A 27,530-nucleotide genomic window follows, 5' to 3' on the forward strand; every position below is an offset into this window, starting at 1 on the left:
TTACATATTTCTGAGCCATCAATAAAGTCTGGACTTGTGGCCAGTAGGGGGTCTAGGGTCACGTCCAGGAGACATAGGGTCACCACCAAAGCTCCTCCCTGGTGCGGAGCGCGAATGATTCGGGCTGAGTTGTCGCTAGGATAATTTTCTTTTTAAGGTAGAGACATTTGAACGGTAATAATGAGGATACAGAAAAGGGGCTCTCTCGGGAAGGTTAAGGCATTTGGGGGCCGGGCCTGAGCCGGAGCCAGGGCTCGCGCTGAAGGCACTGGCGGGTGGGGTCCCGGGACTGGGGGGGCTAGGGCACAGGGCGGGAAGGGGCCGGCCCAGCGCTAGGGGCGGGACCAGAAACAGTGGCTGCGCGGGGGGGGGGGGGGGGGGGCGGGGCAGCCGGGCCCGGGACACCCCCTCCCGATCCCCAGGCGCGGCGGCTTTAGCTCTGGCTGCGCTGGAGGAGGAGGAGGAGGCGGCGGCGGTGGCGGCCCGAGGGCGACTTGCACCGGGCGCGAGGGTCGGCGCGGACCCGGGACGGTTCCCTCTCTCTCCCTCACCCCCGATCCTACCCATAGAGACCCTCCGCAGAGTCCCGCCGCCGCACCTTCCCGCGGGATCCCCCGAGCCGGCGGGGAGCGCCGGCGGCCCCGGGCACCATGAGGAGGCGGCGGTGGGGCGCCTGGCTGCTTGGCGCCCTGCTCTGCGCACACGGTAAGCGCGTCGCCGCGCCCGCGCCGCCCGGCCCACCGGGAAAGTTTGTCCCCGGCTCCCCGCGGGGCTGCGGGACCGACCCGGCTTGGGCTGGGGGCCCGAGAGCTCCTCGCGGGCCGTGGCCGTGCAGTTGCGCGCCGGGGAAGGGAGCGGGAGCGCGGCGGGCGCGAGTGGGGAGGGACGGTGGTCGGCCGTGTTCCGGGCTGGCTGCGATTCCATGTGGGGCGCTCGCCGGGCTTCCGTCTCCCGGCTCTTTAAAGAGTCGGGGAGGTCCGGGGACGGGGCGGGGAGGGAGGGGGCTGCTTCCCTTTCAGGTTGAGCCCGGGGTCTCCGTGTCCTTGGGGCGTGCGAATGAATGCGTGCCGAGAAAGGGAGGCGGGGAGGATGGTCGCCGAACCCCATACATTGTAAATAGCAGTTCTTCCAGGGGGTGGGGCGGGGGAAGAGAGAGGCCCCGGAGAATCCGAGCCACTTGCACCCCGTGGGTTGGCGAACTTGAGCAAGTTTCCCGGACCTCGGACCTGGCGGTCCCCGAGCGTCTTCGGTGGGTCACTGTTTGCTCGCAGCATCTCCCCTAAGCGGTGTTTTGGGTTCCCTCTCCTGGCTGCGGCCAATCAGCTTCCTGCCCCGGATCCTCCCCAAGGGAGGGGTGGGGGAACCCGGTTGGAAAAGGGGTTGGGGAGGAACATTGGGGAGAAACTGTTGGAAAGCTCCCGCCGATCCGGCCCGGCCCGGGGTAGGGGGCTGGGGCCAGTAAGGAAAGAACCGCCCGAGGCAGCCCCGGGGGCCCGCGCGGTGGGGCCTTGGCTTCGGGTGGCGGGGGGTGGAGGGGAGCTGGACGGATGGCAGCGGAACTCCTCCTGCCTCATCTGCTCCTTATTAATAACGTGTTCGGTGCCCGGACGCAACTTGTGTCTGCTTCGGGCTGCAGTGGAATCTGCTTCTCCTCGGCCGCTTTAGGACCCGTGGGTGCACCCCGTGGTTTAGCAGCTGCCTCCAAGTCTGTGCCCAAAGATCAAAGATCGATATTTGAACCCACGTGGAGAGAAAATCCGGATCTTCCCGGTCTCTGTGCAACAGGATGAGGGGGTTAAGTGTGTGTGTGTGTGTGGAGGGGGTTCCACACTTAGGGGTCTGCAGACCCTGGCGGTGCCAAGAGTCTTTCTTTCACATACAGGAGTTCCCGTGCAAAAGACAGAGCTCCGAACCTGCTTGGCCGAGTGCAGAGCTGTCCGGGCACTTGTTTTCAGGGTTGTGTTAGCCCCCTTACCCACAACCGTTCTGTGTCATTTAAACTATGCGTGACTTTTCAATGGCCTTTTCCATGTGTCCAGCCCCCGACTGAGCTCTCGGAGGACTGGTAGCCTGACCGGTCCACGTTCCTCTACGCGCCCCGCTCGCTCTTCTCCCCCTCCCGGGCCGGCTCCCCCCCCCCCTCTCCTCGAAGGTTATTTGTAGCCTCTCCGGCGTGTCGGGACAGCAGCCCTACTGGGGTAGGAATGTAACTGTTCTTCCCACCACATGGGCCCCTTAAAGGGACAGCTATGTTTTTTGGGGGGTTTCCCCCCTTCGGGCTGCAAGGGAAGGGGATGGAACTTTCCTCTCGGCCCCCTGGAGGAAGTTTTGAAAAAGATCAAGGGAAATGGCAAGGCACTGGGAAAAAAAAAAAAAGACTAAACGGATACCAACAAAGCCAGAGAGGAGATTGTCGCCTTCTGCTCCAGGGAAGGAGGAGCTGGAAGGTTCCGGGCTGAGACTGGCCAAGAGGATTTCAGTGTTCCAGAGCTGTCAAAACTGCATACATTACATCCTGTACAGGATAGGGGGTAAGAACAGGGTATAGAATTAGGGATATCTAATGCTTCACAGAAAAAGGATGAGAGGGTTCTTGGTAACTCATTTGAGTTCCTTTTGAAGGGAAAAAGTTTAATAGAAACTTCCAGAGCTTGGAGATTTTCTGTGTACACAGAGTAGGTAAAAGGTAGGAAGACACGCACTTTGCTGGGCCAATACTAAGTCATTCTTGGGGGTGGAGGGAACAGATTAACAATGAGACCAAGTAACACCAAAAGTACTGCTTTGAGGATTCCTAGGAAGTCTGGGAAGAGATAATTCTGGAAAACATAGCTATGCATCAGTAGCCCAGACCAGACCTGACGTTAGCTGGGAATGAATTTAAGACATTAGAGTTTAAGGTGGTTGTTTTTGTTTTTTGTTTGTTTGGTTGGTTGGTTGGTTTTTCAAGGTAGGGTCTCACTCTAGCCCAGGCTGACCTGGAATTCACTGTGGAGTCTCAGGGTGGCCTTGAACTCACAGCGATCCTCCTACCTCTGCCTCCCGAGTGCTGGGATTAAAGGCATGCGCCACCACGCCCGGCTTTGTTTTTTTTTTTTTTTTTAAGATTCTGTTAGCCCTTAGGAATTTTCTTAGAACTTCAAGGTTTGCTGTTTACTTATATAACACTTTACCTTTAAAGATTTTGGAAGGAATGTGGTGGCTGGCACCTGTAATCCCAGCACTTGGGAGCATGAGACAGAAGATCACAGCAAATTTGAGGCCAGCTCGGGCTACGTAGTAAGTTTGAAGCCATTCCAGGCATTAGACCTATCACCAAAACAAAACGAAAAAACAGCAAGAAAAAAAGAAATTACCTGGCATGGTGGCCTGTGCTTGTAATTCTAGCAATTGAGAAATGATGGCAGAAGAATTAGGAGTTCAAGGATATCCTCAGCTACCTAGTGAGTTTGAGAGTTGCCTGGGTTATGAGACTATTGTCTCAAAAAACCATAACTACCCAGCACTTGAGAGGCAGAGGTGGGAGGATCACCGTGAGTTCAAGGCCACCCTGAGACTACAGAGTGAATTCCAGGTCAGCCTTGGCTAGAGCAAAACCCTACTTCAAAAAACCAAAGAACAGAAACAAAAGCAAACAACAACAACAACAACAACAAACCGGTCTGGTGGCACATTTTAATCCCAGCAGAGGTAGAAGGATTGCTGTGAGTTCTAGGTCACTCTTGAGACTAGACTACATAGTGAATTCCAGGTCAGCCTGGGCTAGAGCAAAACATTACCTCGAAAAACAAAAACCAAAAAAAAAAACTAGGGCTGGAGATTGCTTAGTGGTTAAAGTGCTTGCCTGCAAAGCTTAACAACCCAGGTTCAGTTTCCCTGTACCCACGTAAATCCAGATGCACAGTGGTACACACATCTGGAGTTCATTTGTAGTGGCTAGTGGCCCTGCCCTGCCCATTCATTCTCTCTGCCTGTTTCTCTCTCTGCTTGTAAATAAATAAATATTTAAAAAAAAATTTGGATGGAAACTTGGTGACTGGGAATAGCCATGAGTATTTTCTAAAAATATTTATTTGAAAGCAGAGAGAGAGCCAGAGAGAAAGGGAGAATGGGTGTGCCAAGGCCTCTTGCCATGGCAAACTAACTCTAGAAACATGCACCATTTGTGCATCTGGCTTTACACGAATACTGGAGAATTAAACAGGGGCCATTAGGCTTCACAAGCAAGTGGGTTTAACCACTTAGCTACTTCTTCAGCCCAAAGTGTTTCTTATACTCACCTAATTCTCTAGCCTAGCCACGGGTATTTTCTTCTTGTGGGCTGTGACCTTTGAGGTGTGGGAACTACTTGTCCTGGAGATCTCTTGAGGTAAGTGAATCATTAAAAATTCTACCCAGAAGAACTTTAGGTAGATTAAAAAGTTGTTTCTTAAGATGAGTGCAAAGAATTAAGCCCAACACTGATCCTCTTTCTATCTGTCTGTTTTCATGGTTGTCATGACTGGTTGTCATGGAGCTTGAGTGACCTTGCCCCTGATCTCTTGGACTTGTGCAAGATGCTTGGCTTGTCACTGATTTTGGATTTCCTCTTCTGTCCCCTGCTGCATATCAGATAACATCTTTGGGACTGGCACATCGTATTAAGGATGACAGGTGCAAGGGAACCAAGTCTGGCTATGTCTGACACAGAGCATGTTGGGCATGCTCATCTTCTGGGCCAGCAAAGAACACAGAGGTCATAGAGGACAGGGTTTTCTTTGTTCTTACTTTCTACTGATTAATTGCTCATCTTGATTCCTAAGAAGAAGGAGGGGAGGGATTCTTTATGGTGCTGCTCCTTTAAAGGGGAGACCAATCCTAAATGAATGCTAGGGGGTTCCTGAATGAAAATAGGATAATTTCAGAGGCTGCTTTAAGAATGTAGTTTTGTCTTTCTTATGGTAGGGATAGTTCACAATTACAGAAAAGTTCCATGTCCACGTTCAGCTGGGTCTGTTAGCTTGTTTCAGCCACCATTTCTACATTCTTTGACGCAGCTTAGCCACATTTTATCACAGTTGCCTGGACATGGGGCATCTGGGTCCCAGGCTGTGTCTGGGAGGTCATCTCATCTTTAGTAGCAGAGCCTTTCTTCCCTTCTCTGGAGAAAACTGAGCATGGCATTTCATTCCCGCACTCCCAGCCCTTGGTAGGCTGAGGCAGGGGAAATGCAGTAAGTTGAAGGCAGTCAGAATCTTCCTGAAGGCTGGAGGGATTCAGTGTCCCAGGGAAGCCTAGGTGCTGATGATTTAGCTCGCACAGCCCAAGTTTGACCTTAAAAAAAAAAAGCTCTGATGGCTGTCTATGCTTGTTGCTGTCCTTCTAGTTCAGAGCTGGCAGGGTTAGGGTCTTTCTCCCTGGTATACTCAGGGGCATTGCCCAAGCTGAGCTCTGCACACAGGGATTTGCTCATTCAGAAAACATGTTTATCAAGCACTAATCTAATCACTGCGTGCATAGCTCAGTATTTAAGAAGCACAGGCAGACCTGGGGTAGACTTTTGGTTTTAGCATTTCTGGAACCGTGTGCAAAAACACTGAATCTTCCTTGAATTTTCAGGGTGCTTATCTGCAAATTAGGGTAGAGAGTGTGTGGGGTGGGGTGTGGGGGAGAAGTGGTAATAGATTTTCACCTAAGAATGCTAAGAAAATTAAACGAGATAATAGTGTGTTTAAACTGTTCAACACAACCTAACAACTACTGTGTCACTCATTATAGGCCTGGATAAGTGTCAACTGTTTGTTACTAAGATTGCATAAGTAGATCAGAGATGGTTCTGGCCTTTGGAATATGGAAGCTAAGTGAATTGTAGTACAATGTCATGTGCCAAAGAAGGCTTGGTCCTTCATTCATTTCAGCTGGTTTTTTGCTTTTTTCCCTCTGTGGAACATCTTACTCTCTCCTGCCACCCCCATCCCAACCCCATTTGAAAACCTAATGAAGCTTAAGTGTAGTTCCAGCCTGTCCACACTTCTGGAAAAGGGGTCTCACTAATCTACTAGCAAGAATCTGGGGAGCATGCTCTTCCTGAGTGCTCTTGAGGAGAGTAGCTCTTTGGACAGCTTCCCTGTTGAGAAGTCAGAGGTGAGCCCCACAGGCTCTCATCCTCAGATTGCTGTGACCTGTAGAGTGAGAGGTGCTGGCCCAGGTCTCTTGTAGCTGGAATAGTTTAGAATTCCAAGCTCTCCCTCCCACTGGCCTAGTAAGGCAGTCTCCAGAGCTCATAAGGTAGTAATTGCCCAATTTGGGGGCTGGGCTTTTGGGAGCCTGCTTCCTTTACAACCACAGTCTTCAATCAGAAATCCTGTCAGTGTACAGGGAGAATTGATGTAGGTCTCCAGACCCAAACTTACCTCCAGCCTCATCTCCTCCACCCCAAAGTTTGACTCCCTATTGCTTCTTTGTTTCTTTCTTTCTTTTTTTAAGTCGGTGCCAGCAACATGATGTTTCTGGGAGCTGGGGAAAGTTGACTGTAACCCAGAGCAGGAGTTAAGAGCTGAGGTTTCCCGGCAGTCTTTTAAGCCTATTTTCTGTTCTGTCTTTGATTTAACAAAAAACAAACATCCTAGGTGCCCTTGGGCACCTCTTACGCCCATCTGAGCAGACTTCTTTCAGAACAAACGCATAGGCGTGCTCATCCGCACTCACAGATGAGTGGATTGACTCTCAGGTCTCTCTGACACCCCATGCATAAGAGGGAGCTCTCCTACCACTCAGGTGAAAGGGAAGAGGGAGGGGTGCTGCCTGAGACCCAGCTGGGTAAATTTGCAGCAAGTCCTGACTTGGCTCTTGGGAGCTCCCCCTTACCTCTGTGCAGAGCTGAGGATCAGAGCTGCAAACCCAGCCGGAAACAAAAGACTGGGAGCAAACCTCCCATCTGGCCGAGAGGCCTCAACACAAAGGTGCTGCTGCATAATTTATCACCGGAGGTTTTCTGCAGCCAGGAAGCTCCTGGCTCCAGGCAGTGCATCTATGGGGTGGGGAGGGGTAGAGAAGTACCCTCCTGCTCTCTGCATGTAAAACCAGGCAGGTACTGAGCAGGGAGAGACACTTGATTAGCACAGGAGGACACAAGCTGCCATAAGGGTTGTAGGTGTCTCCAGTGATCTCTTCAAACTCAGATGGAGTCAGAGGGTGTGTGTGGGTGTGTGTGTTTGTGTTTGCACTTGCATGTGTCCAGTGTTCCCGTCCCATGGTTCCAGCCTGAGAGCTCTGTTGCTCCCATCTTGTGGGCATGGATGAAGACAAGAGGAAATTTCTGTTGGGTTGACTACAACCTTCTAGATACCAAATGGAGATGCTGGGTCTAGCAAATAAGAAAGGGGAGATCACTTCCTTTCTAGTCTCCTCACTCTGGACAGTTTACTCAGAGAGACAGTAAAAGTGAATGACTCCAAAATGTGTATATCCCCAGATGAAAACTTCTCTTTGGTGACTTTTTCTTTTTCTTTCTTTCTTTCTTTCTTTCTTTCTTTCTTTCTTTCTTTCTTTCTTTTTTTTTTTTTTTTTAAAGTTTTTTGAGGTAGGGTTTTACTGTAGTCCAGGCTGACCTGGAATTCACTATGTAGTCTCAGGGTGGCCTCGAACTTTTGGCAATCTTCCTACCTCTGCCTCTCGAGTGCTGGGATTAAAGGCATGTACCACCTACCCAGTCTCTGGTGACCATTTTTGTACTACAATCTTGGACATGTGGTCTAAGAAGTACTAGTGTACATTATAGTTTTGAGAGCTTTGCTGTGTCTTTGACACTGTGGTAGTCATTTATTGTTATTAGGTAGTTACTGTCACAATTCTGTCTTAGCAGTTTGCTGTTACATAGCCACTGAGTAACTGTGGAACCCAGACCCAAGCTGGGAGGATACCTTCCAACCTATACTGCCTCTCAGAAAAGAATTTTTTTTTTCCGAGGTAGGGTCTCACTCTGGCCCCAGGCTGACCTGGAATTCACTATGTAGTCTCAGGGTGGCCTCAAACACATGGTGATCCTCAGCATGTGCCACCACACCTGGCAGAAGAGAATATTTTATTTGACTTATTGTTTGGTGTGTGCATGGTAGATGTGCACATAGGTGTGCATGTTCATGTACCTGTGTATGCAAGCATGTGGAGGCAAAAGGATAACCTTGGGTATTGTCCTCAGGTAGGCCATCCACCTCTTTTTATTTTAGACAGGTTCTCTCATTGGCCTGGAGCTCACCAGTTAGTCCAGACTGGCTGATCAGCCTACTCCAGGAATCCTCCTGTCTCAACCTCCCCGGCTGTGGCAGGAAGATCACAAATTCCAGCCTCGCCTGGGCTGTATAGTTAGAGCCTCTCTTAAAACAAAAGACAAAGTTAGTTCAAGGCACATGTCAGGTGCTTCTTGGAAATTAACTAATTTTATTCCCAGGCTGTCCATATGAGGTAGAAGTTATTTTTTTTGGCCCATTTTTTTTTTTTTTTAATCAGATGAGAAAATAAAGATACATGTAGGTGATGTGCTTGGGGTTTCGTCACTAGGAACCAAAAGAAACAGGATTTGCACCCTGTGAAATGGTATTCCCATGGTCTTAACATTGTCTATTTCTGCCTCATAACTTTGGAGGCTGATTATTGAAAACTTATTTTCTGTGTTTAAGAGTGGAAAGAGGGGGCTGGAAATATGGCCCAGTGGTTAAAAGTGCTTGCTTGCAAAGCCTGACAACATGGGTTTGACTCCCCAGTACCCACACAAAGCCAGATGCACAGTGGCACATGCATCTGGAGTTTGTTTGCAGCAGAGTGTCAGGAAGCCCTGGCATGTCCATTTACTCTTCTCTCTCTCTAATAAATAAATGAAATTTTAAAAAAAGAGTGGCAGGAAAGGGCTGGACCTCCTGGCATCGGTAATTATGTGTCTGATGGGTCACTTTTGAGAGGGTCACTAAGGAATCAGCCAAAGAAGGCGGGCCTGTACAGATCAGGAGGATAAAAAGGACCACAGGACAGAAATCAGTCAAGTCATGGCATGTCAGTTTCACAGCCTGAGAATACAGTAAGTAAAGCAACTCTTGAAGGGAGTAAGCTTTGCCTTGTTAGAACCAGGAAAGCTGCCTGGGAACAAAGATTAAAGTTACCTGGAAAATGACTACCTTTATTTCTAATATTCTAGTCCTTTCTCATTTCTTGACTCCAGCTCTCCCAAGACTCAAGTATGTGTCATTCATTCAACAAATATTAAAAAAAATATTTTCATTTATTTATTTGACAGAGAAAGACGGGGAGAGAGAGAATGGGCGCGCCAGGGCCTCCAGCCACTGCGAACGAACTCCAGACGTGAGCACCCCCTTGTACATCTGGCTAATGTGGGTCCTAGGGAGTTGAACCTGGGTCCTTTGGCTTTGTCCATCCCTTCAGCCCAACAAACTTTTTTTTATATTTATTTTTATTTATTTGACAGAGAGAAAGAGGGAGAGAGGGAGAGAGAGAGAATGGGCGCGCCAGGGCTCTAGCCACTGCAAACAAGCTCCAGTTGCATGTGCGCCCTTGTGCATCTGGCTCATGTGGGTCCTGGGGAATCAAACCTAGGTCCTTTGGCTTTGTGGGCAAATGCCTTAACCACTAAGCCATCCCTCCAGCCTATTCAACAAACTTGTATTACTCATCTGGAACATCCCAGCATTGAACATGCCCTGTGAATACAAATACAGACCTGTCTATGATATAACTCCAATATCCAAGAAGCTCAGGTCTAGTAAGTAAGCAGTATAAAGGGCCTCTGGAATATAGAGGCAGGGGTTTCCAACTCTGTGAAATGAATGTGTGTCCAGTGTCAAGAAAGGGTTTATCTCAAGTGCCTTTAATTCCAGCATGAAGGAGGCTGTGAGTTTGAGGCCACCCTGCAACTTGAAAAACCAAAGGAAAGAAGGAAGGAAGGGAGGGAGGGGAAGAAGGAAGGAAGAAAGGGAGGAAAGGTTTATCTAGAAGTCCTCTTGCTGTCACTGCTTGTCCATTTGTGCACATGCATGCAAACATGTGTCTATTGGTACTAATATTTGCTAGGCAAGCTGTTCACTCTAAGATACTGACTGGCTCTGTAGATGTCTTTCCAGACTCCAGGTACATGGAGTTTGTTGGGTTCATTTCCATGTGGCTATTTGCTCTCTCTTCTTTCAGTTTTGTCTGTTTTTATGCTCTGCAGGGGAGAAATGTTACTAAGCATGCTGCCCCAGGAGCTAAAATCAATAAATTTGTTCCTTGGTTGGTCTGGATGTAGTTAGAGAAATTTCAAATAACTCATTCTCCTTAAATGAGGTTTATAGGCCCATCATTGCTAGTGGACAGAAGCAAGGAGGACTTTGATATATTATAGGATAGATGGGCCTGTGGGTGTGACTCAGTGGTAGAGTATTTGCTTAGCATGTTTCAGGCCCTGCATTCATTTCCTGTCATTGCAAAAAGAAGGCCAGAAAAGAAAAGAAACAAGAGCTGTGCATTTCTTCCTTCTTTTAAGCCTAATGGGATTTTCTATTTCCAGAATCACCTGCCTCCTCTTGGGCAAGAGTCCTTCATTCCTTCCTTCTCTTGTTTTATCTATAATCTCTATCATAAAATCTTCCTAAACTTTAAAACAAAAAGAAAAAGAAGAGCTGGAGTGATGGATTAATGGCTAAGCACTTGCCTGTGAAGCCTAAGGACCCCGGATCAAGGCTCAATTCCCCAGGACCCACATTAGCCAGATTTACAAGGGGGTGCATGCATCTGGAGTTCGTTTGCAGTGGCTGGAGGTCCCGGCACGCCCATTCTCTCTCTCTCTCTCTCTGCCTCTTTCTCTCTGTTGCTCTCAAATAAGTAAATAAAAATGAACAAAAAAAATTTTCAAAAGTATTAAAAAGAAAAAGAAGTGGTGGCTCACACCTTTAATCCCAGATGTAGCCCAGTTGGTAGATTGCTTGCCCAGCACACACAGAGTCCTGGGTACCATCCTCAGGACTTCATAATATATAACATAAACTGGACATGGTGGCTCACATCTGTAATCTCAGCACTGGGGAGGAGAGACAGGAAGATCAGTAGTTAAAGGCCATTGTCAACTACATAGTGTATTTGAGGCCAGCCTGGGATTCATGAGACCCTACCTCAGAAAAAGAAAAATAAGAGTCCAGATGTTGTGGTGCATGCCTTTAATCCCAGCACTCGGGAGGCAGAGGTAGGGGGATCGCCATGAGTTCAAGGCCATCCTGAGACTCCATAGTGAAGCCCAGGTCAGCCTGGCCTAGAGTGAGACCCTCCCTTGAAAAACCAAAATAAAATAAAATAAAATAAAAATTTAAAAAAGAAGGAAAAAGGAAACATGTTTCACTTACACCAATATTAATTCTTCCTTCCCCATCTGTAACCCTTATCCCTTCTACATTGTAGCTCACAGGGAATTCTTTAAATCTTCTGGTTCATGGGCTGGAGAGATGGCTTAGTGGTTAAGCGCTTGCCTGTGCATCCTAAGGACCCCGGTTCGAGGCTCTATTCCCCAGGACCCACGTTAGCCAGATGCACAAGTGGGCGCACGCATCTGGAGTTATTTGCATTGGCTGGAGGCCCATTCTCTCTCTGTCACTTTCAAATAAATAAATAAAAATAATTAAAAAAATCTTCTTCTGGTTCAACTTGAAAAAGCTGCTCTGGAGAGGTTGCTCAGTGGTTAAAGGTGCTTGCTTGCAAAGCCAAGCAGCCAAGGTTCAGATCTCCAGTAGTCATGAAAAGTCAGATGCACAAAGTGGCCCATGTGTCTGGAGTTTGTTTATAGTGACAGGAGGCCCTGGTGTGTCCACACTCTCACTCTACCTGCCTCTTTCTATCTCTGTCTCAAATAAACAAAAAAAGAGAAAGAAAAAGAAAGAAAGAAAGAAAGGAAGGAAGGAAGGAAGGAAGGAAGGAAGGAAGAAAGAAGGAAGGGAGAAGGAAGGGAATCAATCTGTAGCTGTGTGTAGGCCACCCAGGTGCCTTCACATGAGCATTAGGGCACAAAGACATCATTTGCAAAGCTTATTGAAAGTTTGGACTTTGCCATCACACTGCTTTGAGTGAGAATGAGGCTGCCTTCTCAGTTCTACGTGACCAACCTTGGCTAAATCACGTGGCCTTACCTGTAAGTGGACACTACAGTATCAGTTCAGTTATTGTCATGACTAAATGAGAATGCAAGAATATAAGCAAAAGTAGCCTGCCAGCTGCAAACAGAAATTACAAAGTATAATTACTTGTTCTCAGAAGCCTTGTTCCTTTGCCCTTTCCTGCATCAACACACTGACACAGGCTCAAAGGAACGTTTCCCTGTTTTATTACTTTACCTTAGGGTAAAGGAAATTGGTCTTCACCTGAGCAGTAATCAGGAGGCAAAGCGACTGAGACCTATAAACCTGCTGCAGATTTGCTAATAGATGCTATAAGGGAGAGAGAGAGACTCAAGAGAAGCTGTCCTTTCTTTCTGACCTTTGGGCTTTAGAGTATCTCACCATATCAGTGTCGTATATTGTGAGGCATTACCTCCAGGGGTAAATGCTGGTACCCTGAGTACCTAAGTGACCTATCTATAGCCTCAGTCTTTCTCTTTATCATTGTTCTTCACTGTGAAGTGGTGATCATAATAACAGTGTCACCTGTAAGGATTGTGGGGAGCACCTCACCGGTGTAGCCTATTAAGAACACTTAGACATCCTTGGAGTCCACCTGTAAGTACTCAGTAAATGATGGCTGTATTATAATAAAGTTTTTGCTATGTGCTAGCCCTGTCCTAGGGAGTTTATACAAATCACTTAAGCATCCCCCCCCCACCTCACCCCCGGGGTAGAACTGTTCTCATTGTCATTTTATGGACAAACTAACTAATGCTTTGGATTGACTACCCAAAGTTGTAGAATTCATGTTAGCACCTCAGTCTCTGAGTCCAGAAATCATGTTGTCATGTTACAGTGGGTATAACTGGTACACCAGGTGAATATTTCCCTTCTTTGTAAAAGAAAACACAAGGGCTTGGGTGATGGCTCAGTGGTTAAGGCACTTGCCTACAAAGCCAAATGACCCCGGGTTGATTCTCCAGTACCTACATAAAGCTGGCTGCACAAAGCAGTACATGCATCTAGAGTGGCACTGTTCCCTGGCATGCCCAATGTCTCTCCCTTCTCTTTCTCTGCTTGCAAATAAATAAATAGATTATAAAAAGAAAGCACAGAGTAATTGCTAAGGTGACCCAGGTGGGAAAGATGGAGATGTTATCTGGGTGTGGTGGTACACACCTTTAATCCCAGCACTTGGGAGGCAGAGGTAGGTAGATTGCCCTGAGTTAGAGGTCACCCCAGGTCAGCCTGGAATAGAGAGTGAGGCCCTACCTTGAAAAACCAAAAAAAAAAAAAAAGAGAGAGAGAGAGAAAATAAAAGAAAAATGGGGGATATTGAAAGTGAGGTTTTGATTAACCTCTCAAGTAGGTTCTAGGAGCATCATACATCCCATACATTGATGGCTTGATCAGAAATTGCAAATACTTTAGACAGGCAGACATGGTCTTTGTCAAATTATGCTAGGTGGAAGGACTGTTGCCCAAATCCCTAGCGGCCAGAGTAGCTACAATGTGGCTGGCAGTTTTCAAGGCTAGAGGCATAGCTGACTATCCTAATTTAACACTTGTTTTTTGTTTTTTTTAGGTAGGGTCTCACTCTAGCCCAGCCTGACCTGGAATTCACTATGTAATCTCAGGGTGGCCTTGAACTCACAGTGATCCTCCAACCTCTGCCTCCCAAGTGGGATTAAAGGTGTGTGCCACCACGCCCGGCTAACACTTTAAACTGAAGGCTGTCTGCCACCTACAGCCATTTGTTTCACTTCTCCACTGTCCTTTCTTTGAGTTCAAAAGGGTTAAAAGCTGTCCTTTATGATCGCACTGTGGAATTGAGTGTAAGGGCAGAATTCCATCTCTGGAGATCTGGGGGGATGGGGGGCAGCAGCTGTCCAGAAAAAGCCAGCCTTTTGGAGTATAATGTCTGTTTCCTGTCTGAACGTCCAAGTCAAGGGTTTGCCTGACTAGTGGCCTCCTGACCTTCACCACAGCACTGACTTCAGACATTTCTTTGACATGCAGGAAGTCATGACTCTTGAGCCACCTGCAACTAACTTGATGCCCAACTGATAGAATGCTTTGTTCTTGAAGTCTGCACCAGGAAGTTGGGACTTCTGCTATCACTCAGCCAAAGGCCAGGATGGGGCCCTAGGAAACTGGCTTGTGGCTCCTTTCCATCTTTAAACATATATATATACATATATATATACATATATATATATGTATATATATATAATTTATTTATTTGAGAGAGAAAAAGAAGTAGAGAGAGAGAGAATGGTCACACCAGAGCCTCTAGGCCTGCAAATGAACTCCAGACACATGCACCACCCTGTACGTCTGGCTTACGTGGGTCCTGGGGAATCGAACCTAGGTCCTTAGGCTTTGCAGGCAAGCGCCTTAACTACTAAGCCATCTCTCCAGCCCTCCTTTCCACCTTTATTACCTGTCATTTGCATGATTGCCAGGAGAGTGCTTTTAAAAAATATTTATTTATTTATTTGAAATAGAAGAAAGGCAGAGAGAGACAGAGTATGGGCACACCAGGGCCTCTTGACATTGCAAAGGAATTCCAGTTGCACGCATCTGTCTTTATGTGGGTACTGGACGGGTAGGCTTTGAAAGCAAGCATTTAACCACTGAGCCATCTCTCCAGCCCTGATACTGCTGTCTAAACCCTGATGCTTAGAATCCCCAAATGAAGGCCTTTTCAAAAATTTTTGTTCTCATGTCCCCACACCCTGTCTCTATTTATTGGGGATCTTCAGTGTGCCACGGCACAAAATTAGTTTCTTCTGACTTTACTTTCTTGTCTCATTCTTTCTATTTGTTTATTTTGGGTTTGGGTTTTTTGTTTGTTTGTTTTTGAGGCAGAGTCTTGCTCTAGCCCTGGTTGACCTGGAACTCACTCTGCAGCTCAGGGTGGTCTCGAACTCACGGTGATGCTTCTACCTCGGCCTCCTGAGTGCTAGATTACAGGTGTGAGCCACCACATCCATCTGTTAATTTATCTTTTCCGCCTTCCTGTCCAAGTCTTGCAACTTAAAAAAACTGAAAGAGTTAGCTTGGCATGGGGCTATGCGGCCTGCAGTTCCAGCTACTTGAGATGCTGAAGGAGAATCTTCCAAGCCTGAGCTGGTGAGTGAATTTAAAGCCAGAAACTGAGTGAGACCCTGTCTCAAAAAGTAAAAGGAGATCTGGGGGCTGGGGGCTGAGGAGATGCCTCACTGGTTAAAGGCACTTGCTTGGAAAGCCTGACAGCCTGGGTTTGAGTCCCTAGTACCCACATAGATGTACTAAGTGGCGTGTATGTCTGGGGTTCATTTGTAGGGGCATTAGGCTCTGGTGCTCCCATTCTATCTCTCTCTGCTTGCCAATAAATAAATAAAATATTTAAAAATAAAAAAGAGAGAGAGCTGGAAATGTAGCTTGGTGGTAGAGTGCTTGCCTAGCATGATTGAAGGCCCTACATATGATTCCAGTATCACCACCAAACACTGAAGATTTTAAAAAAGAAACAGGCTAGCCAGGGTTCCCTAAAGAGATGCTTATAGTGCACTGAGTCGGTGTTTCTCAGGCTCTGTTGCCCAGAATCTGAGTGAGAGATGCTCTCACCTCTTCTCGGTGTTTTTGGAGCAACACGGGATGTGGTGTGCTGGGGCCTGGGACAGCTGGATCGTCTAGGCTTCTCTGGGGAAGAACCCTCTGGCCTGTAAGTGTAGAGATAGGAGTGCTAGGCAGTGAGACCCTCCTGTGAAGTATACTGAGATGCTGTACCTCCTAAATAGATCCCCTTGCCTTCTGCAGGAAATTCTGCATCTTGTCTAGAGTAGCTGGATCGCTTAGCATGTGGAGTGTTGAAAGGAAAGCCAGGCCTCAGTTGAAGACCTAAAGGAATCTGTGGTACTTTAACCCAAAAAATGTACATTTTAAAAAATGTTTTTCCGGGCCGGAGAGATGGCTTAGCGGTTAAGCACTTGCCTGTGAAGCCTAAGGACCCCAGTTCGAGGCTCGGTTCCCCAGGTCCCACGTTAGCCAGATGCACAAGGGGGCGCACGCATCTGGAGTTTGTTTGCGGAGGCTGGAAGCCCTGGCGCGCCCATTCTCTCTCTCCCTCTATCTGTCTTTCTGTCTGTGTCTGTCGCTCTCAAATAAATAAATAAATAAAAATTTAAAAAAATTCTTAAAAAAATGTTTTTCCACCCATGACCTCGCAGTGCCTAACAATACCTTCACAAGACCCTCATAACAGGAGAAAAAGATGATGACATCAAATTAAAAGAGAGACTAATGGAGAGAGGGAGTGGGGGATGTGATGGAGAGCAGAGTTGTGAAGGGGAAAGTGGGGGAGGGAAATATCATGGTTTATTGTCCATAAGTATAAAAGTTGTCAATAAAAAAACAGGCCAGGAAAAAAATGTTTTTCCAGGGCTGGAGGGATGGCTTAGTGGTTAAGGCATTTGCCTGCAAAGCCAAAGGACCCAGGTTCAATTCCACAGGACCCATGTTAGCCAGATGCACAAGGGGGCGCATGCGTCTGGAGTTCATTTACAGTGGCTGGAAGCTCTGGCGTGCCCTTTCTCTGTCAACTAAATAAATAATAAATAAATAATAAAATATTGAAAAAATGTTTTTCCATTTTATTTTACTTTTTTATTTATTTGAGAGAGGAAGAGGGAGGGAGGGAGACAGAGAAAGAATGGGTGCACCAGGGCCTTCAGCTGCTGTAAACGAGCTCCAGATGCACGCACCCCCTTGTGCGTCTGGCTTATGTAGGTCCTGGGGAATTGAGCTTGGGTTCTTTGGCTTTGCAGACAAGGGCTGTAACCACTAAGCCATCTCTCCAGCTCCCAAACTGTACATTTTGCCTGTAGCTTCAAGGTTTACAAATGCCAAAGTCCATCCATCCATCCATCCATTTATCATCTATCCATACATCCATTGCAGGTTCGGAAGCTCCTCCTTATGCGCACATGTCCCCTTAAGGGGTAAAGTGGAAAGATGAGCATGTAGCTCTCTCCTTGTATTTGGAGGTCTTGGCAGCACACCTTTCATTCCATGCCCCAAGTAATAGTGATGGGAGGCAAAGTTGTATATCAGAGAGTAGCTGAGAGAGAAACTAGGCAGGTAAGTATTAAAAGAAGAGGCAATGTGAAGTGGACTCCTTCCCTGCTCCAGCCCAGCCTAAGGGCTGGGCCCAGTGGAGAGAATGAAGAGGAGAAAGCATGGGGAAAAGATGAGCAATGAGCTGGGCCCCCTGCTTCCCCAGCTGCAGCAGAACAGCGGGTTAGCTGAATGCTAGGAGGGGGAGAGTGACCTTGGCAGAACCCTTTGTTCCAGCTGAGGCTGGAGCAGGGGCACTGAGCCATTCACACGCTATCCCTGGGCATCCTGCTGGGCATGCTGGGGAGGAGGCACAGTAGCCAGTCATGGGACTTGGCCAGGCAGATAGCTTGATGGTCTCTCAATAGGGAAGCCCAGCTGCCTGTTGCTGAGGCTGGGGGAGGGGCTGTATCGGCCGGCCTTCCTCCAGACTGTGCCCTGTCCCATAGACAGGAATGCATTGACTAGGCCTAGCTATTCTGCACTGAGGTGGCCTAGTCTTGTCATGGTCTTTAACAGTAAAGTCTGCAGGATTGGGGCTGGAGAGTTGGCTTAGTGGTTAAGGTGCTTGCCGGCAAAGCCAAAGGACCCAGGTTCGATTCCCCAGTACCCATGTAAACCAGATTCACAAGGTGGGACATACATCTGGAGTTTGTTTGCAGTGGCTAGAGGCCCTGACACGCCCATCCTCCCTCTCTGTCTCTGTACCTCCCTTTCTCTGTCTGTCCTCGCAAATAAATAAATAAATAAAATATATATTTTTTTGAGTCTGCAGAATTCATAAACCTTTTCCTGCTCCCTAGATGGATTCCTTGACCTCAAGAGGCTCCAGTGTTTAAATTTTACTATTGCTTCTTGCCTTCCCTTGTTGGCATGCCAGGGCCTGGGTCAAGATAGAGGCAAGAGCATCCATTTTGCAACCTATCTTTGGAGAGGAGCATACAGAGACCTCTCAGTATCATCCTCCTGCCCCGCTTTTCCAAAACGCCAATTCTCTTGGTGGCCTCATTTGTCTCTGGGCCTTTGGAGTTGCTTTGTGGAAATGTCCTGTCATGGACAGGACAACGGTGCTATCTACATGCCCAAAGTCAGAAGGAATCTTTTCGACTCTATATTCCCCAGGGGAAGGAGGAAGGGAGGCACAGTTGCATCATCAGTCTCTCCCTTGCAGTGTCACTGTGGCTCCCCAGGTGACAGTACCCCTGGATTAGTCTTCTCCCCCTTCCCCCCAGAATGCTCTTTGTTTGAATGGGAGCTGAGCCCCGTTGGGTCCTCTGTCCTCTGCCCAGGCCTAGCCAGCAGCCCAGAGTGTGCTTGTGGTCGGAGCCACTTCACCTGTGCGGTGAGCGCCCTCGGCGAGTGTACCTGCATATCCGCTCAGTGGCAGTGTGATGGAGACAATGATTGCGGGGACCACAGCGACGAGGATGGATGTAGTAAGTATTATCCCAGGGGTGGTGGAAAGTAGTGGGAGAGGAACCCAGGAGGGACAAGATTGATGAAATATACTATGCACACACTGTGTCAGACTCAGAGAGTTGGGCTTTTGCAAGGGTGACAGGTACGGATAGAGGGGCATGTTTTTTCACAATATTTATACCTTGAACTGTCTGTACGTCTATTGAATAGTTCATGCCTATAAGTCCAATAAGACATACTTTGAAACAGATATAGAAGAAAATGCCCTAGATACCTTAAGTTGTTTTTTTTTTTTTAGCTTTTTATTTTTATTTATTTATTTTTATTTTTATTTATTTATTTGAGAGCGACAGACACAGAGAGAAAGACAGGTAGAGGGAGAGAGAGAGAATGGGCGTGCCAGGGCTTCCAGCCTCTGCAAACGAACTCCAGACGCGTGCGTCCCCTTGTGCATCTGGCTAACGTGGGACCTGGGGAACCGAGCCTCGAACCGGGGTCCTTAGGCTTCACAGGCAAGCGCTTAACTGCTAAGCCATCTCTCCAGCCCCTCCTTTGTCTTTTCAGGCAAGCTCTTTAACCACTAAGCCATCTCTCCAGGCCCTATTTATTAATTTGCACATGTGTGCGTGTATATGCACACCAGGGCCTCTTGCCTCTGAGCAAGTGAACACCAGATGACTGCACTACATTTTGTATCCAACTTATGTAGGCAGCTTAGAAATTGAACCCTGGCCAGTAGTGTTTGCCTTTAAAGCAAATGCCATTAACCACTGGGTCAGTTTCCCAGCCTCCATTTCTGTGTTTCTTATTTTAGGGTTCTGCATAATTAGACCACTTAAATAAGATGAACTTTGTGAGAAATCCTTTTTTCTTTTCTTTTTTTTTTTAAATTTTAGAGAGAATTGGCGTGCCAGGGTCTCAGCCCCCTGCAACTGAACTCCAGACACTTGCACCACCTGGTGAACGTGTGTGGCTTGTGCTTGCCTCACCTTTGTGGCTTATGTGGGATTTGGAGAGTCGGACATGGGTATTTAGGGTTCGCAGGCAAGCACTTTAACTAAGCCATCTCCCCAGCCCCTTTTTTTTTCTTTTTCTTTTTTTGATTTTTGAAGCAGGTCTCACTCTAGTTTATTTTTTTTTTTAATTTTTTATTGTTCATTTTTATTTATTTATTTGAGAGTGACAGAGAGAGGAAGAGGCAGGTAGAGAAAGAGAGAATGGGCGCACCAGGGCCTCCAGCCACTGCAAACGAATTCCAGATGCGTGCGCCCCCTTGCGCATCTGACTAACGTGGGTCCTGGGGAATCGAGCCTCAAACCAGCGTCCTTAGGCTTCACAGGCAAGCGCTTAACCACTAAGCCATCTCTCCAGCCCTCACTCTAGTTTAGACTGGCATGAAACTCACCCTGCAGCCCCAGGTTGGTCTTGAACTCATGGTGATTCTTCTACCCCAGCCCCCTGAGTGCTGGGACGAAAGACATGTGCCATCATACTCAGCTTACATTCAGACAATGAACGGGCCAGCAAGTGTTATCTTGAATATATAAAAATATCAATGCTGGGCTGGAGAGATGGCTTAGCAGTTAAGGCACTTGGAAGGTGGTGCATGCATCTGGAGTTCGTTTGCAGTGTCTGGAGGCCCTGGTGTGCCCATTCTCTTTTTCTCTATTTGCCCCCCCCATCTCTCTCATAAATAAGTAATGTTAAAAAAAAATCACTGTTAATGCATTTGCCTAGCATGCATGAGGCCCTGGGTTTGAGCCATAGCCCCACAAAGGGAGGAGAATTTACATAAATGTGGTAATGGAAAAATAATGAATATATGTATTTTAATCATTTTATTTTTATTTTATTCAATTTTCACATATAGCTTTATAGACAACTTTATATTATAAACATAGCTCTATTTATAGGTTTACAGTTTCTTTCTGAAACTATTTCAGAGTTGGGGAAGTCTGAAACTTAGTGCCTGTGTTTTAGAGTGAGATACATAAATGTTAATTTTTACCAGTCAGTTCAGTCCTGAGTATGGATGTTGAAACCATTTGAAGTTTCTAGAACCAAGCCTGCCTTATAACTTTCTGTGAAAAATTTTAAATAAAAGTCACTTCTCTTTAACCAAAAAAAAAAAAAAAAAAAAAATCACTGCTAGATAGGCGTGGTGGCGCACACCTTTAATCCCAGCACAGGCAGAGGTAGGAGGATCGCCTGGGTTCGAGGTCACCCCGAGACAGACTACATAGTGAATTCCAGGTCAGCCTGAGCTAGAGTAAGACCCTACCTCGAAAAACAAAAACAAAACAAATACTGCTAAGCCAGTTGTCTGAATTTAGGGGTGCATCTCTGGCCTGCAGCATCCATGTCTGAAGGTGACTAATTAGTTTAATGGAAATGAAGCTACAACCTGGACTTCATTAACCCTAACTAGCTCAGCTAATTATGATAATGACAATTGCTTCCCTTTTATATAGCACTTTCATATGCATTATCTCAAAAGACCTGTGAGCCGAGAGTAATTATCCCCTTGTACAGTCAAAGGAGCTACCACTCAGAGAGGGCAAATGACTTGCTCTTGTTCCATGTGATAAGTAATGGCTTCTAGAAATTGAGCCCAGATGTGTCAATCATCATTTAGTAAGAAGCTAGAAGAAGGAGGAGGCTAAAAGCACTTCTTTCTCTTGCCCGTGTTTTCTGCCTGCTTACTTGGTGGTTGGAGTTCCCTGGGTTTTTCCTGCTGCCCTGTGGATCGCTCCCTTGGATTTCCTTCTGCCGTTTTCTCTTCCCAGCTACAGCCTTGGCTCAGTGCCTTCGTGTGCCGGGGCAGCAGAGGAGCGAGAGACTAGGGACGCACAAGACTGACTGGGTGGGTGGGAGGGAGTGTCCAGGGCAGCTTCCCGACTGACTCGCTTTTCCTTTCTCCTCTCGGACGCAGTGCTGCCCACCTGTTCCCCTCTGGACTTCCACTGTGACAATGGCAAATGCATCCGCCGCTCCTGGGTGTGCGATGGCGACAATGACTGTGAGGATGACTCTGATGAGCAGGACTGTCGTGAGTGTTTAACAAGGGCCAAGGGAATTCCACCAGGTGCTGTTGGGAAAGGATTTTCAGTCAGAAAATGATGACTTCAGGCCCACATGTCCCCTTGGGTTTTCAGCTTTTGTCCTGCCCTTTTCCTTACTTTCTTGGTCAGCTAAATGCACAAGAGGTGGCTACCCCTTCAGGAGAACTGGGGGGCAGCACTGGAGCGGTTGACTGCTCTGGAAGGCTTTACATGAGGGGCTTGCGGGTCCCGGCCCCTCTGCCTGCAGCAGCCTAACTGCTCTGTGCCCACAGCCCCCCGTGAGTGCGAGGAGGATGAGTTCCCCTGCCAGAATGGCTACTGCATCCGGAGCCTGTGGCACTGCGATGGTGACAATGACTGTGGAGACAACAGCGATGAGCAGTGTGGTAAGCAGTCCTCTGGACCCAGGCGGGGACTTGCAGTGTGAGCGCCCCAGAGTGGGGCTTAGCCATTGGAGGAGATAGCAGAGACCCTACACTGCCCAACCTTGAACTGCCCTAGGGATCTGGAGCAGCTGGAAGAAGGCAGGAGGGCAGAGCAGTCCAAGCCCCAGGCATGTGGGCCCTGTGTCCTCTGACAGCCTCAGGGAGGATGGTAAGAGGGGTGCCTGTGGGGCTTCCTCAGCATGGCTGTCACCTTACATCCTCAGACATGCGTAAGTGCTCGGACAAGGAATTCCGCTGCAGCGATGGGAGCTGCATTGCTGAGCATTGGTACTGTGATGGTGACACGGACTGCAAAGATGGCTCTGATGAGGAGAACTGCCGTGAGTGGTCCCACACCTTAAGCTTGTAGGCTGGCTAAGGGCTGAGGGTCCCATCCCCTGGACTAAGCGCAGGCTGAGTGTGTGTGTATGTACACACACAAGGAGGTGAATTTTTAAAGACATATCTGCTGGAGGATGGAGATACAAGGTAGCTAACTTGATAGAGTTCTTATCTCACATTCATGAGGCTCTGGGTTTGATCCTCAGCACTTCATAGAAATGGGCATGATGCGGATGCCTGTAATTCTGGCCCTTGGGAAATAGAGGCAGGAGGATCAGTAGTTCAAGGTCATAGCAATGCAGCAAGTTCGAGACCATCCTGGGCTACATAAGACCCTGTCTCAGAGGAAGGAGAATGAGAAGCAGCAGCTGGGCTGAGCCAGGGTGACAGGTGGGCAGGGTCAGCTGGCTCCCCTGTGATTCATCTGAATGTAGAAGTCTGTGGGACCATCCCAAATGAAACCTGGTTATAGGACACTTGAGGAAGACACTCTCCCATCACAGCCTGCCCCTTTTAGGAGTCGGGCCTTTTTTTCTAGCCACTGGGGCCTGAGCCTCGCCCTCCCTGCCCTGCCTCCTTTCCAGCCTCAGCAGTGCCCTCTCCTCCCTGCAACCTGGAGGAGTTCCAGTGTGCCTACGGCCGCTGCATCCTTGACATCTACCACTGTGACGGAGATGATGATTGCGGAGACTGGTCGGACGAGTCCGACTGCTGTGAGTGTTCTGGCCAGCTAGGAGGAGGGGCGACAAGGCTGGGAAGAGCTCCTTGGGTAGTAAGGTGCAGGTGCTATGGGGATAGTACTCAGAGACAGAGCAGTGGAATTCCCTAATGTCCGGGGAGAGGCAGGAACTGGGGCTTTCTGGTCTGCTGTGAGATGCGATGTGAATGGACCAGCTAGAGATGGAAGGTGTTTCTTTTTCCCCAGCCTCCCACCAGCCCTGCCGCTCTGGGGAGTTCATGTGCGACAGTGGCTTGTGCATCAATGCGGGCTGGCACTGTGATGGTGATGCAGACTGTGATGACCAGTCTGATGAACGCAACTGCAGTAAGTAGGTGGATGGCTGCAAAGGCAGTGGGAAGGGTGGAGGCGCAGATGAAGCAGGAAGACATTTTAAATAGGACTACTTGTACAGTTGTGTAGATGGTGCACTATAATATGCTCAAATGCATTATATCCAGAGGTACACCAGTCCCTCAATAGACTGCAGATTTATGGACTCGTGACAGCAGTTTTCTAGCAGATAGCAGTAATGTGCCTTGAGGAAAAGGCACCTTTTTTTGATTCATGCAAAGGGACCATATAGACCATCTTTGACACTGGAGTCAAGAATGGCTTGTGTCAGCCAGGCATGGTGGCACACGCCTTTAATACCAGCATTTGGGAGGCAGAGGTAGGATCGCTGTGAGTTTGAGGCCATCCTGAGACTACATAATGAATTCCGAGTTAGCCTGGACTAGAGCAAAACCCTACCTCGAAAAAATGAAAAAGAAAAAAAAGAAAAGAATGGCTTGTGTCCTTTAGGTGACGGTGGGGTTTCAGGCTGCAGTGGGCATGTCTCTCATTAGACCTTCCTTCCCTCTGTCCAGCCACCTCCATGTGCACAGCAGAACAGTTCCGCTGTCGGTCAGGCCGTTGCGTCCGCCTGTCCTGGCGCTGTGACGGGGAGGATGACTGTGCAGACAACAGTGATGAAGAAAACTGTGAGAACACAGGTGGAGTCTCTCAGGGGGTCCAGGCCCCTGTCTCATTGTCCGGGGTGGGTGGCAGGGCGGGTGGGCCAGTAGCACTGCTGCTTTCCCAGCGAAGTGGAGGTAGCACATTCCTGTCCTTCCGTGACCATGGTCAAATCCAAGTGCACCGTTGACCTGCGTCCTTAGGGCCTGGGGTGCAGCGCTGAGACTCAGCAGCTGCTTCTGGTCTTCCTTTCACTCTGGCCTTTGAAAGGAAAGAACAATTCTATCTGGCAGCCCCTGTGCCCATGTCCCCTACCTCACTAGATCCTGGGCATACACTTCTTTTTATTTATTGTATTTTTTTAATTTTGTTTTTATTTTTATTAAATTTTCCATGATTATAAAAAGATATCCCATGGTAGTTCCCTCCCTCAGAACACTTTTTTAGATGTCTGTATGGCATATGCTTTTCTTCCAGTGAGAAAATTCTCTTTATTTCCATAACCCATTTTTTGATTGGGTTGTTTGATTTCTTATTGTTCTAGTTTTTTAGTTCTTTGTATATTCTAGATATTAATCCTCTGTCAGATGTGTAGCTGGCAAAGATTTTCTCCCATTCTGTAGGTTGTCTCTTTGCTCAATTCACAGTGTCCTTTGTTGTACAAAAGCTTTGAAATTTCATGAGATCCCAGTAGTTGATTAGTGGTTTTATTTCTTTTTTTTTAAACATCTTTTTTTTTTAAATGCCCCTCTTAAGAAGGAAGCAATTTTTTTGTTTATTTTTATTTATTTGAAAGTGACAGACAGAGAAAGAGGGAGAGAGAGAGAGAAAGAGAGAGAGAGAGAGAAAGAATGGGTGCACCAGGGCCTCCAGCCACTGCAAATGAACTCCAGATGTGTGCGCCCCTTTACACTTCTTTTTAAATCTTTTATTTATTTGAGGGAGAGAGAGAGCCACACAGAGAGAGGCAGACAGAGAGAATGAGTAGAGGCCCCTCCAGGGCCTCCTGCCACTGCAGATGAACTCTAGACCCCTGCACTACTTGTGCATCTGGCTTTATATGAGTGCTAGAGAACTGAACCCAGGCCATCAGGCTTTGCAAGCAAATACCTTTAACCACTGAGCCACTTCTCCAGCCCTGAGGTGTACTGTTTTATTCACTCTCAACTCCTCATCCACTGTTGAGTCCTAGGAGAAAACAAACATAGCTATGCAGCCAGTCTTGTCTGAGCTGTTTCCTGTCTTGGACCCCAACCCTCTTACCTCAACTTTCCTCTGTCTCCAGCTTGCTTTAGAAAATGCCACGCTCCTGTTTTTTGTGGACACAAGCTCTACCCTGCTGTGACCCAACTGTCCCCTCCTTGTCTTTCTAGGAAGTCCCCAGTGCGCCTCTGACCAGTTTCTATGTTGGAACGGTCGTTGCATCGGGCAGAGGAAGCTGTGCAATGGGGTCAATGACTGCGGTGACAACAGTGACGAAAGCCCACAGCAAAACTGCCGTGAGTGTCCCCAGTGGGTGGGCCAGGCCTATAGTTTGTGGCTGAACCCCACCCGTAGGGAGTCTAAAGGGAGTCCTTCCCTGAGACTTTCAAAGCTTTGGGAGCTGTTCTTCGTGGTCCAGGTGGAATGCCAAGTTGGCTGGCTGGGGGAGAATTCTGGGCTCATCTCCCAACTCTGCCTTGGCTGGCACAGGGCCCCGGACGGGTGAGGAGAACTGCAGTGTGAACAACGGTGGCTGTGCTCAGAAGTGTCAGATGGTACGGGGAGCCGTGCAGTGTACCTGCCACACAGGCTACCGGCTCACAGAGGATGGGCACACGTGCCAGGGTGAGATGGGCCTGCTTTGGAATAGAGTCAGGATGCTGGGTGGGAACAGAATAAAGGCAGTTGTTTCCTAGGAGTTAAACATCTGATGGATGTCACCTCATTTCATCATTGCTTCAGCCCTAGGAAGTGAGGCTTATCCCTGCCATTTCCCAGATGGGGAAACTGAAGCTCAGAAAGGTTAAGTAAGGACTAGAGAGATGGCTTAGTGGTTAAGGTGCTTGAAGCCTAAGGACTCAGGTTCAGTTCCCCAATACCCATGTAAGTCAGATGCACAAGGTGGTGTATTTGTCTGGAGTTTGTTTGCAGTAGCTAGAGGCCCTGGCGTACCCATTCTTTCTATATATCTGCCTCTTCCTCTCTCTTCTTCTCTCTCTCTCTCTCTCTCAAATAAATAAATAAAATATTTTTTAAAAGGTTAAGTAGCTTACCAAAGGCCACGAGACTAGTGAGTAGCAGTGCTAGGATTCCAACCCATGTCTGCATGACCACAAACCCTTAACCACTTGTTACATGGTCTTCCCGTTAGGTCAGGGCAGTCGATGGGGAGAAGGTGGTTAGCATAGGAGTTGGAATGAGAAGATAACAAAAAGGGAGACCGTTTGACCCCTGGCCCTGTCTTCGCAGATGTGAATGAGTGTGCTGAGGAGGGCTACTGTAGCCAGGGCTGCACAAACACTGAAGGCGCTTTCCAGTGCTGGTGTGAAGCAGGCTACGAGCTGCGACCCGATCGGCGCAGCTGCAAGGCACTCGGTAAGGGGTGTTGACAGTCGGCTGGGTGGGCCAAGGACAAAGAAAGGCCAGGTCCTCCAGAGCTCGGGGAGTTGCTGACAGGTAGATTTCCAACTGAGAGTAGCACCCTGAGCCCAAAGCACAACTGTGCCAGGGAGGGGTGAGCTAAGCTTTCACTCTTCCAGTATAGATGCCCGCAGCTTGGAGCATGTCCTAGCGCGCAAAAGGGCCCAGCTATCAGCTGGGACCCTGGGGCTGCATGCTGATGGGTCTCTAGTGGCTGTGAAGACCAGAGGGGTCCCGTTTCTGTGCTGTGTCCCAGGGCCAGAGCCTGTGCTACTGTTCGCCAATCGCATCGACATCCGGCAGGTGCTGCCGCACCGCTCCGAGTACACGCTGCTGCTCAACAACCTGGAGAACGCCATCGCCCTTGACTTCCATCACCAGCGGGAGCTGGTCTTCTGGTCTGATGTCACCCTGGACCGCATCCTCCGAGCCAACCTCAATGGCAGCAGTGTGGAGGAGGTCGTGTCTACCGGGTTAGAGAGCCCAGGTAGGAAATGAGGCCCTGTGTGGAGATCACAGTCATACCACATGCGAAAAGCAACGGGAGGAAAGGAATACAGCAGGATGCTTGCTCGGTGAAATCTTGGGTGGAACCCTGACATAGAAAACATTTGTATGGGGCTGGAGAGATGGCTTAGCGGTTAAGCGCTTGCCTGTGAAGCCTAAGGACCCCGCTTCGAGGCTCGGTTCCCCAGGTCCCACGTTAGCCAGATGCACAAAGGGGCGCTTGCGTCTGGAGTTCGTTTGCAGAGGCTGGAAGCCCTGGCGCGCCTAT

At 48.2% G+C, this 27,530-nt stretch overlaps 1 protein-coding gene across 1 annotated transcript; it reads left to right on the plus strand.

Moving 5' to 3' along the window:
• Window positions 1-498: 498 nt before the first annotated feature.
• Window positions 499-27,253, plus strand: LOC123460593 (low-density lipoprotein receptor-related protein 4-like). Its single transcript, XM_045148660.1, has 12 exons — window positions 499-705; window positions 18,500-18,646; window positions 21,562-21,678; window positions 21,964-22,077; window positions 22,341-22,457; window positions 23,043-23,171; window positions 23,384-23,503; window positions 24,046-24,171; window positions 25,507-25,632; window positions 25,826-25,960; window positions 26,585-26,710; window positions 27,012-27,253. Exons 1-12 carry the CDS (start codon window positions 651-653, stop codon window positions 27,251-27,253), a joined length of 1,554 nt encoding a protein of 517 aa, XP_045004595.1. The 5' UTR covers window positions 499-650.
• Window positions 27,254-27,530: the final 277 nt, after the last annotated feature.

The sequence above is a fragment of the Jaculus jaculus genome, chromosome 1 (assembly GCF_020740685.1).
Source record: "Jaculus jaculus isolate mJacJac1 chromosome 1, mJacJac1.mat.Y.cur, whole genome shotgun sequence".
NCBI classification, from domain to species: Eukaryota; Metazoa; Chordata; class Mammalia; order Rodentia; family Dipodidae; genus Jaculus; species Jaculus jaculus.

Coding starts and splice junctions, on each gene's coding strand:
- LOC123460593 (XM_045148660.1), top strand. CDS start 651: ATGAGGAGGCGGCGGTGGGGCGCCTGGCTGCTTGGCGCCCTGCTCTGC. Junction 21,679..21,963: donor CTCTGATGAGCAGGACTGTC/GTGAGTGTTTAA, acceptor CTGTGCCCACAG/CCCCCCGTGAGTGCGAGGAG. Junction 25,961..26,584: donor GGATGGGCACACGTGCCAGG/GTGAGATGGGCC, acceptor CTGTCTTCGCAG/ATGTGAATGAGTGTGCTGAG.